Source organism: Pagrus major, chromosome 18 (genome assembly GCF_040436345.1).
Source record: "Pagrus major chromosome 18, Pma_NU_1.0".
Lineage (NCBI taxonomy): Eukaryota > Metazoa > Chordata > Actinopteri > Spariformes > Sparidae > Pagrus > Pagrus major.
In genome coordinates this window covers 23,002,146-23,017,214 of record NC_133232.1, presented here as the reverse complement: position 1 = coordinate 23,017,214, position 15,069 = coordinate 23,002,146, and the positions used below count along the sequence as shown (strand labels likewise).

The 15,069-nt window shown below is 44.4% G+C and overlaps 1 protein-coding gene across 1 annotated transcript; it reads left to right on the top strand.

The window, feature by feature from the left end:
• Positions 1-2,650: 2,650 nt before the first annotated feature.
• On the top strand, positions 2,651-13,603 carry nexmifb (neurite extension and migration factor b). The gene is made up of 2 exons (XM_073486298.1): positions 2,651-2,732; positions 9,381-13,603. The coding sequence occupies exons 1-2, from the start codon at positions 2,651-2,653 to the stop codon at positions 13,601-13,603; spliced, it is 4,305 nt and encodes a 1,434-aa protein (XP_073342399.1).
• Positions 13,604-15,069: the final 1,466 nt, after the last annotated feature.

The window sequence follows — 15,069 nt, the reverse complement described above, 5'->3', positions numbered from 1 at the left end:
TGATCTCGCTCCAGCCATGCCTCTTGTTGCTGCTTCATTGGAGAGAAATGCAATCGAATTGAGGGGAAATGCAGCAAAACGGGGATGCGGGAAGAGGCTTGCAGGAATTAGATTGTGGTGTTGATAAGTTTTATATAGAGCGAGCAAACATGTTCTTATCTTGTTATCCAGCTTGCACATTAACACATGGTGTGTGGAGGAGGTGGAGGAGGGCTTAAAAGGATAAATCAAATCCTAATCATTCTGTTTGGCTTTTCCCACTCTCTGCTCTTTGTCTCTATTTCTGTTTTCTCATCGCGCAAAGGGACCCCGGCGCACACGCAAGAACAATGGAAGGGTCAGGAGTACCAGCCATTTTCATTGCACCTGCCGAATGCTCCAGAAATGAGTGCACAGTGATTACGTGCCCTAATGTGTGGTATTTAAAGAGCAGTTTCCTGCAGCAGAGTTAAATGATGGTGCCCTCTGTGAAGTATTAATGATGTGGATGGATGAATCAGGTCGGCGCAAACCTGTTGACGGCAGCCGTGGCGCTCTCTTAAAGCTGCACCCAGACATCAGGCTTAACCGCTTGGCAAATTGGACATGCTTGTTGGCTGTAGCTCCAATTTATGTGCACTCTCTATTGCAGTTAGTCCATCTTCATTATTGAAATGGCCTCTCGTCAGGTCTTGACAGAGTGGTGGAGATGGTTAAGGGAGGGAGAGGGGGAGCAGTACAGGAGAATCATGAATAATGTGGAAAATAAACACATTTGGAGGCATTGGAGCCGGCTGGCAGGAGGGGTGTTGGGAGTGTTGTGAAATGCACGGCTTTCTCTCTCCTCCCCTCTTTCTCTCTTTCCTCTTCCTTCATGTGATTGTATGCGCAGCTCCTGCCAGTGGATGCTGATGCTGTGGATCCTCAGCCTTGGGGCTTTGTCTAACACACATGCAATTGGGCATAAACACACACAGACACACACACACATGCTTCTCCCCCGCTACACACCCACAAGCAGCTCTAGGCGCTGAGCTCTGGCAGGACCTCTGTAGCCTCACCAGCATCCCAGCTGTGTGTTTTGTAGCTGCCACTCTTGAGACACGCTGCTCGGTGGCTGTAGCCTATGTCTAATAGGCCGCTGCAGTGACGTCCCTTTTTCTGAGTCTTTGATATTGTTGCATTTGATAAGTCTTGGCTTAGCTCATCTGGGTCCGCCAGTTCAGGAGGAGGTATCCAATTCGAATTTGTGCTTTGTCGTGGAGGATGCTTTTTATTCGCAGATGTAGAATTTCAATTTCTCAGTGTGTAGAATTGAAAACAAGACGACCTCAAAAACATCTCTTAGCTCAGTAAATGCCATGTGTACTTAAGCCCCGGCTTTAGGAGCGATAGCACTCCTCTATGAAGAGATGAACGGGGTCTGGCTGGGCCTACCTACAGGGTCCTTGTACGTGCTGCACACATGAGCAGATGTGATGGCTCACGAGATAATTACCCACTGAGCCGGCGTGTATGCAACTGTAACCTGAAGCAGGGGTTCCCTTCAGGTAGCTCTCCTCCTCAGGTCAGCGATCAGCTAATGACATTTAGAAGCAATAGGATGAAAGAGATGGCAGTTGTTTGTAGTCGGCCGCACTCTACCTTTGTCTTATTGTCTTCCGTCTGTCTTAATCTCCCAGCCACCGTTTTCACACCACAAGGAGATCGTGTTATTAGATCCCCTCCCTCGGCTCATTTGTCATCCTGCAGCACCGCTCCTCCAGAGAGGGACTGCGGGAGCTACAAAAAAAGCGAACAATATAAACAGGCAGGAGGCCACGACATCAAATGTTCATCATTTACTGGCCCACAGTCTCTTGTATCATCATTATTCTTTCAGGAATCACACCAGGTTAATCCGCTTTTTTCTTTTTCTTGTCCCTGCCACCTTTTTCAAGAGGCTGAAAAACTTCAGCGTCTCCTCTCCTCTCCTCTCCTCTCCACCTTAACGTATTGCTCTGTATTACATTGTACCCGGCGCGACTGCATTCTGCTACACACACACTCAATCATCCCCCACCCCCACTTTCACCATCACTCGCTACGGCAAAAAGTATTGTCAGTGTTCACAGTTTGCTGTCACCGCCTCAGTCACATCTCTTTAATCTGTCCTCTTTGAGCCGGGTTGTTTTTTCATGCACACAGAAAGGAGGGTGTCAGCTAATTACAATAAACAAATATGCTCTGAGACGCCTATGTAAGGTTCCCATAGGTTAACAACTCTGCTATAAATGTTAAATGAAGCTTAAAATAGGATAGTATGACATACAGTTGCCATAGTGATCTCAGCTGTGATTCTTTGTGTACTTTGTTGGTGGGTAAAGTTTAAATTAATCTTAGAAACGAATCTGTGATACAGAGAAGAAATGAGTGATTGTTTAGTGCCCCAAGGGCTTCTTTGATGTCTTTGTCACGTTTGGAGCTTTTTCTATAATTACTGCAACTTTGTGTTTCCATCCAATGTGCTGCTGTTGATGTTATTCTGGATTAGACACATGGCAGTCACCCCTTCCATACTCACATCTCTTTTTATTTCTTTCTCCGTCCTCTCTGTTTCTCTCTTGCTCTCTCTTTCAACAGGTGGGACAGTCAAAATGATGCGTAGGAGGTGAAGCGTTGAGCCGTATTGATGGATGTGTTAACAGACAGCAGTCTCACATTGATCGTGAAGACTCCAGAACCGGAGAATGCAAATGCAGTGGAGAACACAGGTGAAAACTATTCAACTAACTTCTCAGATTTATAGATGGTAAACATAATACTTATTAGATGTAACTTCTTTTTAAATGAGAAATGCACATAAAAATGTGAATATTTGACCCTGCAACTCTGCTTCAACCGTTAAGAGATACTTTGTTGTTGACCTAAGAGCATAAATTTAAATTTTCCCAAGAATAATCAAGCATTTGTTAGAATAAATGAATAATGACTAAAACAGTTTCTCTCACAACATCTTAAAAACTTTGAAAAGACAATTAGTATTACGACATACCGTGGAAGTGGCTTTCTCGAATTAACTTTTCACTTTGCCATTTTAAGCTCTTTGTCAAGATATGAGGGAACGTGAAACACATCCTGTCCTTTTTAAATGAAAAGTGGAAGAGAAACATTAAATGAAGCTTTTTAAGCTATTGTTAATCCTCTCTGCTGATGCTTCCACGACTCAGAAGTATGACATCTACCTTGTCTCATAAGAAGGTGCAAATGTGAAAGAGGGTGCGAACGTTGTTTCTCTCACGCTCATTCCCCTTTATTAGCATAACCAAAATACTGTGTGTGTGTGTCTGTGTGTGAGAGTGTGTGTGTGTGTGTGTGTGTAAAATTACTATTTAATCTGATGTATTTGTTTATTTAATTCATTTTTATTTTATGTTGCACCTGCTGCCTCTGTCAATTTTCAATGACATAAACAATGTGTCTTAATGATATTTCTATGATATAAGCTCTTGATATTAGAACCCGACCGATATTATGGAGTAAAAAAATTCCAATATCAATAATTGTTCACACATTTTTTGCAACGATCCCTCAAATGTAGTTGTCAAACAATTGTGACAAGTGTATGTTGCAACAGGATATTTCACAGTTTAACAATAAAAACTTAATTGACTAAAATTACATAATTAATGATTATAAATTAACCCAAGCGTCTTTTTCTGCAGTATCATCTCTAAAACACAGTTTTCATATCGGGTAACACGTACACCGATACCGATATTTCTGTAATAGGCCAATATCGGCCAATCATATTGGCCAACCGAAACATTGATCAGGCTCTGCTTGATATTAAGCTTAAGTGGAGACACTGTAGGTGAAGAGAGTAAAATGTTTAACTAATAGATATCACCATGACACTTCCCCACTTGATTACTTACATTAAGATAATTATTTTCAATATGCAAGTTTTCTGAAAATATATGTTTAAATATATAAATGAGGCAGATTTAATTCAAAATGCTCTAATTTGCATTAAGTTCCAGAAAGTAAATCTGGACATTGGATGTAGCCACGTTTAAACTTCTTGTTTCATTTTATTGACATATAAGAGTCAAAGGTTTTTACTGAGGGGATTTTGGATATCTCTTTTTATCACTCCACAAATTAGATAATACTATCATTTGCCATGTTTTTAGGAATGAAATGTTTTATCAATCAGACTATGAATGATATATGAACAAATCCCTCTTTAAAAACCTTCAGAATATAAATAGGAATTAAACTGGAACGTTTGGTGTATGTAGGTGCAACTGAAGTTGAGATTTCTGACTCTGCAAGGAAAACTTAAATTAAATTTACATCTTTAAAAAGTACCATACTTTTTTAGAAAAAAAATGGCTAACAGGGTAACGAGTTTAACAAATAGATGTCACCATTAAACTAATGTAACACTGGTTATTCTTTACATTAAAACTGAACATTGAGTTGAGCTACATTCGGGCTCGGGGTGAGGAAAGCATGGTGACAACTCCTCTTCTACCTTTGTCACTTTAATGTTTGCGTCTTCAGCAGGACGACTGAACACTTACCAATCTTTAATATCACTCCGCCGATCTCAACCATCCCTAACGTGACAGGCAAGGTGTACCACATTATGTGGTTCCTGCTATAACTTAATGAAGAGAATACAATATATATGTGTATATATATGGACATTATAGAATAAAATAAGGTAATCTACAAAATAAAATACATTTTAACAAAAATAGATCTCATCTCACACTAGGACATTCTTTGTGTATTACAAGTTTTCTGATATCTTAGACAAAGGAGGGTATCTAATTAAATTTGCATGAATTTGCATAAATCAGAAATCTGAACTGAAATTAACAAACACCTAAATGTGTATTGTGGACATTTTCTCTCCAATCGTCTGAAAGAAGATATGTTGTGGAAGAAAAATAGCAAAATCTCAAAATTGAACGGAGCATGAAAAACATGTTGTTTTTACCTGTAGTGTCTCCTCTTAATTAAAGTTAGTCCAGCTGTGTCTGCAGTGTAGTCACTTCATTTTCCTGCACTGTAAGCCCCACTGATGTTGTACTTTTTTCAAAACTCATTCAGCCACTACCTGCTGCCCCCTAAAGTTTACCTCTACCAAGCACCACTGATCCTTAGATGAGGTTTATCTTAGTGTTTCAGCTCTGGTCAGGCTCAGCGGGGACTGACCGGCCCCCACTGTGAGAATCACACAGATTATCCACCGCTCTAGCCTGTTCCTTCAGAGGCCCTGAGAGGAAAAGAGGAAGAGAGAGAGGACGGAGGATGAGAGTAGGAAAAGGAGCGTAAGAGGAAAGGGTGAAAGTGGCTCCATTGAGCAGCAATAGGGCATCTCTCTGAGGAGGATGGCCATGAATCATTGCTGCAGTTACTCACCACTTATTATGAACATCCTGTACTGGCTGGATTGATTTCCCCCCACCATTCACAAAATGTCATATAGTGAAGATGGAGCAATAGGTAGCAAGTGACTTCTGTGGCTGGCCTACCAGCTGGATGAGTGAACGCCCCGGGTGGCTGAGCTGCAGAATGGCTAGCTCGGCATTTTACGAATGTAAAAGCCTCCATATAACAGGGATAAGGAGCGGAGAAGTTTGAAGGGAAGGAGATAGTGAGCAGAAAAGGAAGGAAGAAGGGCATGGGAAATGGGGGCTGGGTGTGAGGAATTATTTCAAAAAGCCATTAAAAGGAAGAAAAGGCCATGTCAGCTGTTTCCATTTGCATTGTACATCACATTGTGATATTTGAGCTATTGTATTTCCTTGGCCACATGGAGTAAAGCTTGATTCATGTTAATATCAGGGAAAGAAGGTCGACATTTAGAAACATTCTTATTATTACTTGTTTTGTTTGTAAACTGACTGAAAGTGGACTGTAAGTGAGAAAAAGCATGCATGTGCACGTGTGTGGCATGTGACACACTAATAGATGAGGCCACAGTCGCCAACTTGTCTCTCTCCTCATGTCCATGACCGTGTCCCTCGGCATGGGCTCGTCTCCCCGCAGAGCTGCCTGGCACCGAGCAGCTCGGGTTTACCTCAGGTGGACGGAGCCCTGAATGTCATGGCTAGAAAGATAGACTCTGAGAGCTCAGAGTGCTAACTGGTCTGGTCTGGTCTGGTCTAGTTTGGCGGTGGTCGGGCTGTCTAGCATGGCTGGGCTTGGCAGGGCTGGGGATCAGAAGATCACCACCTCCTGCCAGCAGCCGGGGTCCTTCCATATGCTCGGTGGTGAATGTCCATGCCAGCTTGCACGAGCGGTGTTAAAACCAGCCTCGGTTTCTATTCGAGGACATCGGTAACACAATTACAAAACTGCAACTGTGCTAGGATGATCTCAGAGTGCATGAATCTTGTTTTTTTATTCGTATATGAGCTGCTCTTCCTGTGAGCTAGATATTGAATTCTGGCAGCAGTGAGCATTTTGGATGTTTATCTTGTTTACATTTGCCAGCTCAGATGCAGTAGAAACATTATGCTGTACCATATCAGTGAATATGAGGCTGCTGATCCCCCTTTGACCTCTAATGTCAAACTCGATTTGTCATCTACAGTCATCGCTGTGAGACCCTGTGTGTGTGTGTGAGTGTGTGTGTGTTTGTGTACCTGTCTGACTGACTGATCTGTGGCACATTCTGAACAGCTGAAGAGCTAATGGTCCAGCTGGAGACAGATGGCCTCTCGATAACACTATACCCCCAAGCCAATACTCACACTCTATCACTCTCACTCTCAGACACACATGCACATGCATGAACACACACACATACACATGCATGAACACACACACACACACACACACACACACACACACACACACACTCTCACATACGCACTCACACACACAATAAAATCACATGCACGCACACATTGGATAGGATAGATTGTTAATCCATTATAAACCCTGAGGAAACACATTTTTCAATATGAGTTTAATGTTTCACAGCAATTTTGAACAATCTTTTGGCAATATTAGGTGGCAGCTTAGGTTTCATGCGAGCAGGGGGGGATAAAGGAAGTTAATTTCTCCCCTTTTTTGTAATTTCCCTCCTTCTGTGGCTTTGCTGCTTTGTAGGGCTAATGAAAGAGATACGTAATCATTTCTTTATATTTGCCTTATCTATGCATGCTGGAAAATTACTTGGTAGATTTCAAACACAGGCACTGTTTACATATAATTCGAAAAAAAACAAACAAAGGAATTGTGTCCATGTGTGGAAAATAAATCACTGTTGTCGTCTGATACTTCAAAACGGTAGTCCACACAGTGTTTCCCACACATATGCTTTACTTGGGCGGTCCACCTTGGTATATTAACAGCTGCCCAAATATATTTAGCACCCCATTTTAGCATTTTATCCTGTTATTTTTTTTTATACATCTGTGAGAACGACGCCATCCGCGAGTGATGTTGATTTCGATCCGCTACATAATTAACAACAAGCTTCCTCCACACGCGATATACATGCTGTTATGAAAATGAAAGCGCAGGTGAAAAAAACCCCCCAAAACTTAATAATTAACTTACTGCTGATGAAGGAAGCTGATAACTTTGCTGGCAGAGAGACAAACAGAAAGGTGAGGCAAGCTAGTGTGGAAAAATTGAACCAATAGGTGATGGTGGTATGTCTCTTATGCACTCTCTGCTCTCCACAGAGAACATGTGTCGGTAACATGCTTTTCCTCTGAGGTCATTCGGCTCACAGATTGGAGTGAACCGATGGCAAATGCCTCGCTGTGATGCTTCTGCGGCCCCTGACAAGTTGCTGCTTTAACAGTTTTCTGACTCTGAGGGGAAGGGAGAAGACACATTATTTCTCCTGAGGATTTCTTCATTAAGGATGACAGTAGCGCACTTGTATGCTTTTAGTAGGCGTTATGGTTGCTCCGATGTGTCCCCAGGCCACAGACCCAGAGAGACCTGCTCTCACAAATTTCATTACCTCGTTGAATCACTCCCCAATCATATCCATATTCAAAGATTTACTCATCATCAATACAGCCATGCTGAATTCTGTTTGTCAAGCAGTCTTCCCCTCAAGTGTTTATCAGTTCGTCAGTAATGATTAGGCGCATCCATTCTCAAATGGGCGACGTTGCTAGTTAACCTCTGTGAACACATTAATCGCTGTGGTTTGTTTTTCAGTTTTAATTCTTTTATCCTGGCATGATTTTACAGAATATGCGTGAGGTAGCAGCTTGGGATTGTAGAGGGAGGCAGGTGTAGATGATATTGGTTATACAGTCTCCAGCATATGGGCCTGTCGTGTCCCATGTGTACGTACCTGCCTCGGCTGCTGTCATCTAATTATGCAGAGCAAACAAAGCTATCTGCCTGCTGCTACAAGCCCGCTTCTGTGGGTTTTGATTGTTACTCATCAGATGGATGTCTTCAACTGATTAAGACATTGTCACAATCGACCTGAAGAAAATCACTGAAACCTACTTTCAATTTAGTCATTACTGCTATTGTTGCTGCCAATCTGTGTAATTTTGTGGTATCTTGTTACCTGAGTGCTAAGTTGGATCTAAACAAATGAAATGCTAAAGAGACGGGGAGGTAATGCAAGACGGCTGCATTAAATTGGTCTCATATATTGCTCTTGGGCTGGTAAAGGAAAACATATAATACCATAGTATCATTGTTATATATTATTATAAAGAAGAGAATGTCTGAGAGGACATTATTTTCACTTCAGTGCAATTAGAAACATTTCGGATTGAATTTTCTACTACTCTCTGTCTGTGGATAAAATCTTTATTTAGCATAACATTCAAAGTATTTAGTAACAATGAAATAAAGGTTTCATAATTGCAGAAGTCATTCCATTGATCACTAACACCACTTTCAGGACAATCCAGGAGTCACTGTTTTCTGTAAGCCTTTGATAAAATTGCTCATTTAGTTCTACTAAATACAACAGCATTTCTCTTGCTCTTTATCAGTTTCACTTATGCCACCACGTTAACTTAACAGGAAGCAGGGGACTCCATTTGTGAGTCACCTTCCTTGTGTTTAATGCATTCTGAGAATTTGGCAGGATTTTTTTTATGGCTGTGTTACTCCCTGCCTTGTCTCCGCTTTTACATTTGAACATCAAGCAGTAATGGGTAAGAAGTTGTCCTTGCCTAACTTGACAACGCTAATACCTCTTATTCAACCTAGTACCAAAACTGAATCATTAATGTTTAAGGCTGGCATCACAAAATGACATTTTGAGCTCTAGGGGGTTAATTGACACTAATTGCATTTCAGCAGCCCAGAAGAAATGTCAGTGTAACTACAGAGCAAAAACAATGTAATTTAACTTCAGACTTACAGAGCTGAAGGAGCTGAAATCTTTTCCTTTTTTTCCTCTGCAGGGGTATGTGAGCAGAGTGGCGATCTGAGTCTGTGTGGGCTCGTTGATGCTGCTCTCCCTCCATCCTCACCTCCTCCTGCCGCAGAGACTTCACAACAGGCCTGCCCAACACACCCGAGGACCACGCCTACATCACCAACCCTCCCCCTGCCCCTTGGCACTGACTCCACTCTGAGCCTGACAGCGGCCCCCTGCACTCCCTCCGATGACGCTCCAACAGTAGTCCCCCACCTTCACCACACTACCACTCCCACATCACTTCCCACCCCACCTGTAAGCTCCTGGGGCCCAACAGGAGACACCCAGAAGAGTTCCCTCCTGCTGCCTGTTGCCCTCCCTCTGTCAGCTTCAATGATGGAGCCCAGCACAGTGTCTGCCCTGACAGAGGAGTGTCTTCTTCAGCCTACCCGCACCTGCCTCGGCTGCTTCATTGAGACCCGTGATGCTACTGATCCTAATTCCATCCCCAACACACCCCATGACCCTAACACCAACCCTGACACAGAGACTGGACTAAGTGTGAGGATAGGGGATGTGAGCCGAGAGGACTTCTCTGACATCAACAACATCAGCATCCAGTGCCTGAGCCATGCGGGGGAGGCAGTGAGTCACTATGGAGAACAACTCCTCTCTGACCAGCTACTTAGCTTTCCTCTGCCGAAAGCCTCAGGTGAGGGCAAGAGAGTGGATGAAAACAAAACAACAGAGGACTGTGAAGACCCAGAGGATGATGCAACCGCTAAGAACTTGTATGATGGACTGTTACTGGACAAAGTGAGCGGAGAGGAGGTTCTGCTTGCTAATGCCAGCCAGGACTGGGGCTACTTTGAATCCTTCATCAGTGAGAGTAAGATGGAACTGCTGGACCTTTGTTCTAAGAATGAACTGTCTGTCAACCTCTTCTCTGAGGAAGACGTTGACAATCTATTCGATGACGAAGACGATGACTCGACTTTAAGCAGTGATGTCTGTTCGCTTAAGATTCGTTATGAGTCTTTCCAGGACAACATGAGGGAAAAAACAAATGTGCTCCAGGAGGAGACACAGTTCAACTTCTTCCCTAGTGTTCTGGCCAACTGTGCCAAGAAAGAGGAAGGAGCAGGAGTCTTGAGGAGGAGCACTGAGGAGCTTCCGCCCAAAACTGATGAGCTCATCCTTGAAACAGGGCAGGAAGGAAAGGCTGGGGACTGCAGTGGTAGGAGCCCCCTTGATGGGTCCCAAGGCTCGCCCATGTCAACTCCCAAAGTCAACTACCTGATGGACTTCAATTCCACAGAGGAGTCTGGCGAATTCAGTGACGACAGCTCCTGCACTGGCTCCTCCTCAGACACCCTGCAGGAGGGCAAGTTTAATAAGGGCCACTCAAAGAGATTGCTCAGCCCCTCTAACCCTCTCAACTATGGTTTGCGCTCCAAGAGAAAGGTTCGATACAGTGATGATTACTTATATGATGTTGATTCGCTTGAGAGTGAGAAGAATGCAGAGAAAAAAGAGAAAGCTCCTGCTGGTCAAAAAGAAGAGGAAGATGTTGACTGGTGCCCCAAAAAACGTCGGAAATCCTGTCGCAAAGAACCGCCAGTGGTCATCAAGTACATCATCATCAATAGGTTTAAAGGAGAGAGGCTCATGTCAGTGAAATTGGGCAAGTTGGACCCTGTGGATGCTACTGTGAGCTTAAACACAGACACAGTAAGCAAATATGAGACACTGGCTCCTCTGAAGGATTTCTGGCAGGAGAGGCAAAGAGAGAGACAGGAACAGCTTAAGCTGGCAGCCAGAGATAAACAACAACGCGGTTTTCATCTAAACGGACGCCATCATCGCCCTTTTAATTCTAGTCATCCCAAAAGGAAATACAAGATTGCAAACAGGCTTAAGGTTCAGAGGATTCACACTGTGGAGCAATCAGCAACAGCACAAGGCTCCCCTCTTTCTGATCGGGGCCAGGGAGGTGTCACTAAAGAAGAGGCCACCCCCATGGTTGGGGGAATAATAGCAGCCCCCGGCCTCCCAGTGACATTAGACACAAACTCCATCACGCACACAGTTACAGCCAAGAGCCGCTCCCAGGAGAGGGAGGAGAGGGAGGGGAGGAGATTGGGAGGAAATAAAACAGTCAGGATAAGGAAATTCAAAAGCGAAGCCAGGCTGAGGAGCAAGAAAATGAAAGAGGCAGAAGGAGAGGAGGGGAGGAGCGTGACAAATGAAACGGATGCCTGTGTCGCTGCGGCACAGATTGAGGACCCTACTGCTGGGTTAGAAGAGGCAGGCATTAGCTCGACTACAGTCAAACCCCATTTTTCTGACAATGCCACCACCGCTCACACGTCTGAGGAGAAATTCCCCTTTGTTTCGTCCACCTGCTCTCCTGACAAAGCTCCCTCCTCAGAGGAGGTGGAGGCGGGTGTCCCTGTCATCCCGGGGGGCTACCTGCAGACCCTGTTAGATGCTACAGACTCCTCTGGTGGGGCAGCTATCTCTTATTTCCCCCAGCAGCCCTCTAGGCAGCAGTATCCTCTGGGGCTATCCCTAGAGGAGAAACAGTTTTCTTCTCTGCAGCTTGCTCAGAGCTGCGTCCTCTCTCCTCCCTCAGAGTCAGAGCTCCAGCAGTCTCCCCAGAACTGCCCCAGCTTCCCCCAGATGTGGCATCCACAGCTCTGTGCAAGTCACAGCCAGAGCTTTGGACCTGAGACCCCTGAGACTCCCATCTTGCCCAACAACTTCCCAGCTGCTGTACCCCTGAATGACAGCCTGCCAGTGTCTAACTACAGCCAGCTGAGCCCTGAGGCTGACAGGCTACTTTATGAGAAGAGCTACCTGACTGAGGCTGGGCTGCAGCCTGGGGCAGATCTGCAAGTGTGTCAGTCTGCTTGTGTGGAGGGCCAGGTGCAATACCAGAGAGGGTCCCTATGCACAGACAATGGCAGGCTCATCAGCTATGACTCAGTGGGCTCTCTGTCAGCCTCCTCCAGCAATTACAGCTCCCTCAGCCTCAAGTCTTGTGAGCGAGAGGGTGAGGAGGAGGGCCGAGACAGCTTCTTAGCTCATTGCAGTCCTAAAGTGGTGATTCAGCAGAGTGTGGACTCCCTTACCCCACTCAGGGAGTCCTCAGACCTGCTGGACATCTCCAACTTCACCCCTGACAAGTTTAGACACTCATCACTGTCAGAGCTTTCCCCTCCTGAGACCCCTAACCTGTCCCCCCAAGTGGTGGGGCGTGAGATGAAGATGGCGGGGAATGTTGGAGAATACCAGGATGTGAATGATATGAGTATGGACTGCAATAGGGAGGTGAAGTGGAACTGTGACGTCATGCAGCAACAAGAGCACACGGCAAATGCATACCCAGTGGAAGAAGGCCAATTTCCGCTACACAACTTTAACAGTCAGGATGTGTTGTGTTTGGATAAAAAGGAGCTGGGAGTTACAGAATTTGATGAACAGACTGATGAGATGATGGCTGGTTCGAAAAGCATTAAGTCAAAGAGGAAAGGCAATTGCAAACAGACAGCTGCAGGACAGAGCCCAAAGAAAGTCAGGGCTCCCAGAGCTCCCAAGTCAGAAAAGGCCAAGACGCCCAAACAGAACTCACGCTCCACCAAAAAGATCAAGGCCATGTTGGAGGGTAAGGCAGCAAAGAACCAGGCAGGTGGTTGTGGCACAGGCCTGACTGACAGTAGTAGCACTGGGGACTGGTCTGGCACTGGCTGGTCAGAGAGCAACAGCCTGGTTGGAGATGACCAGAGAGAATTTGAGGAGCCCTCCAATATTCTGTCCAACATTGTATCTGGCATGGCTGAGGTCCAAAGGTTCATGATGGCCTCCATTGAGCCACTGTGGAATCCCATGTCTGAGGCCTGCATGCCCTCTGAGGCCAATAGCCTCAACCTAAAGACCCTCAAAATCTTGGCAGGCACAGAGGCAGACCTGAAGAAAAAAGGAGCCGTGCTAACGGGGGCTGGGAGAGGCAGAAAGGCAGGGGGCAAGGGAGGAAAAAACCAGGCCAAATTCAACCCCTCTCATCCCTTATTCCCTCAACTAGCTCTGGGTTGTAACATGTTTGATAAACCCAACTTTATTAACCCCGGGCCTGCGCACAAAAAGCTGTACCGTCACAAGACCAGTGCAAAGTTTCCTCGGATTGAGACACTGAAGGGGAAGCGAGCTGAGAGAGACCCAAATAAGGACATAGCACTGATGACCTCTTTTGAGAAACTGAGGTAATATTTTGTCAGCTGCTGTTGCACCCCCTTCTCACTTTCCCCCATTACCTGCTCAGCCCTCCCTCCCAAGCATACCTACACTGACGCTATGCCAGAGCTGCATGACTACTACGTTCCCCCTGACTACTCCCACTTCCTTTTAATCCCCCCGAAGAGGAAATTAATATCTGCATGAAAAACTTCTTGTACTTTGCAAACTACCTATTGAGTGATTGTGTCAAGCTTGATTGAGATTTGAAACGACCATGGCTGCATTTTTTTCTTGCTTTTGTTGTTTCTGCTTTGTTTGTTCTTCTTATAGTCGTTTTTGTTTTACTTTTGTCTGAAAAAAAGAATAAGCCTTGAAAACAATTCTGTCGCCTTTATGAGGAACTTTGTTTTCGTATTTTCTCAGCAGAACTAGCTCCCCTGAATTATGTATTTATTCCCCTTTTTCCCTAAAGATGTAGCTATATACACAAATGCATTGAGTGACATCTACGCACCTCTCCTCCTCATCTGTTTTTGTATGCAGAATATGGATGTCCTGTTGTTGCTGTCCTTCATACACTGCCTGGCTCATTTCAAGAGGGAAACCTACGATAAATGAGCCCTATTTAAGCCCAAGACATCTTGAAAAGACAAGATGGGACCATTTTGTATTGATGACATATCAGACATTGTCTTTTTTTTCCCCCTCAAAGTTGGAATGACTCCCCATTTCCTTTTATCAAGCATTTCTTTTTTCTTCTGGAGTTTAGAGGAACTGGTTGTCTAAATTTACATTTTTACGCCTTGCAAATTCATAAAAGCTCCACCCTCAGAGTATTTTTGTCAATGTTGTTGTACAGGGACATGCAATATTTGCAAAAAAAGATGATTATAATCTTAAAATCAATGTGCCAAAAGTAACAATGCTGTGTAAATGACCTCTTATATATGTGTGAATATTGGCTGTTCCTCTTTTCTATCCATTGGAGTATTGGCTGCTCGGGTTGGAGACTCCTTACAGACACTTGCCACTACAGGAATTCTTTATTTGGGACTTTTCTCTCTTCTCTGATGAAAGGCACCAACAGCTGGCAGTGGTACACCGCCACTCACTAAACCAAATCAGAAAGACTCTGAATTCTCCTCGTTTCCCCCACTTTGTTTGCCAAATTCAATTTACCTCAACATCGCCTGGCACTGAGAAGCAACAAAAGAGAGGCAAAGGGGAGGTTTGCTCTGAAGGCTACTGTAGAGGAAGAAGATGATAAAAGAGATGTTCAAATGAGCTTTCTCTGGACCAAGGAGAGTTTGGTGCTGATGTTCGAGGGTAAGCAAGGAAATAATTTGTCAGTTGGGGCTGTGCCTCACTGAATAGCTGTTTTTGTACTGGAAATTCATGGCAGTTTATTACTCATAGAGATTCTGATGCACGCATCAGTCGTGAATGGACATGACATTTTTGCAGTTCGATTTTAATGTGAATGTGAAAACAGTTTT

What these genes read in the sequence shown, in the direction of transcription:
- nexmifb (XM_073486298.1), top strand. Translation starts at nt 2,651, where the DNA reads ATGGATGTGTTAACAGACAGCAGTCTCACATTGATCGTGAAGACTCCA. An exon ending in AAATGCAGTGGAGAACACAG is followed by an intron (nt 2,733 to 9,380) that starts GTGAAAACTATT and finishes TTTCCTCTGCAG; the next exon opens with GGGTATGTGAGCAGAGTGGC.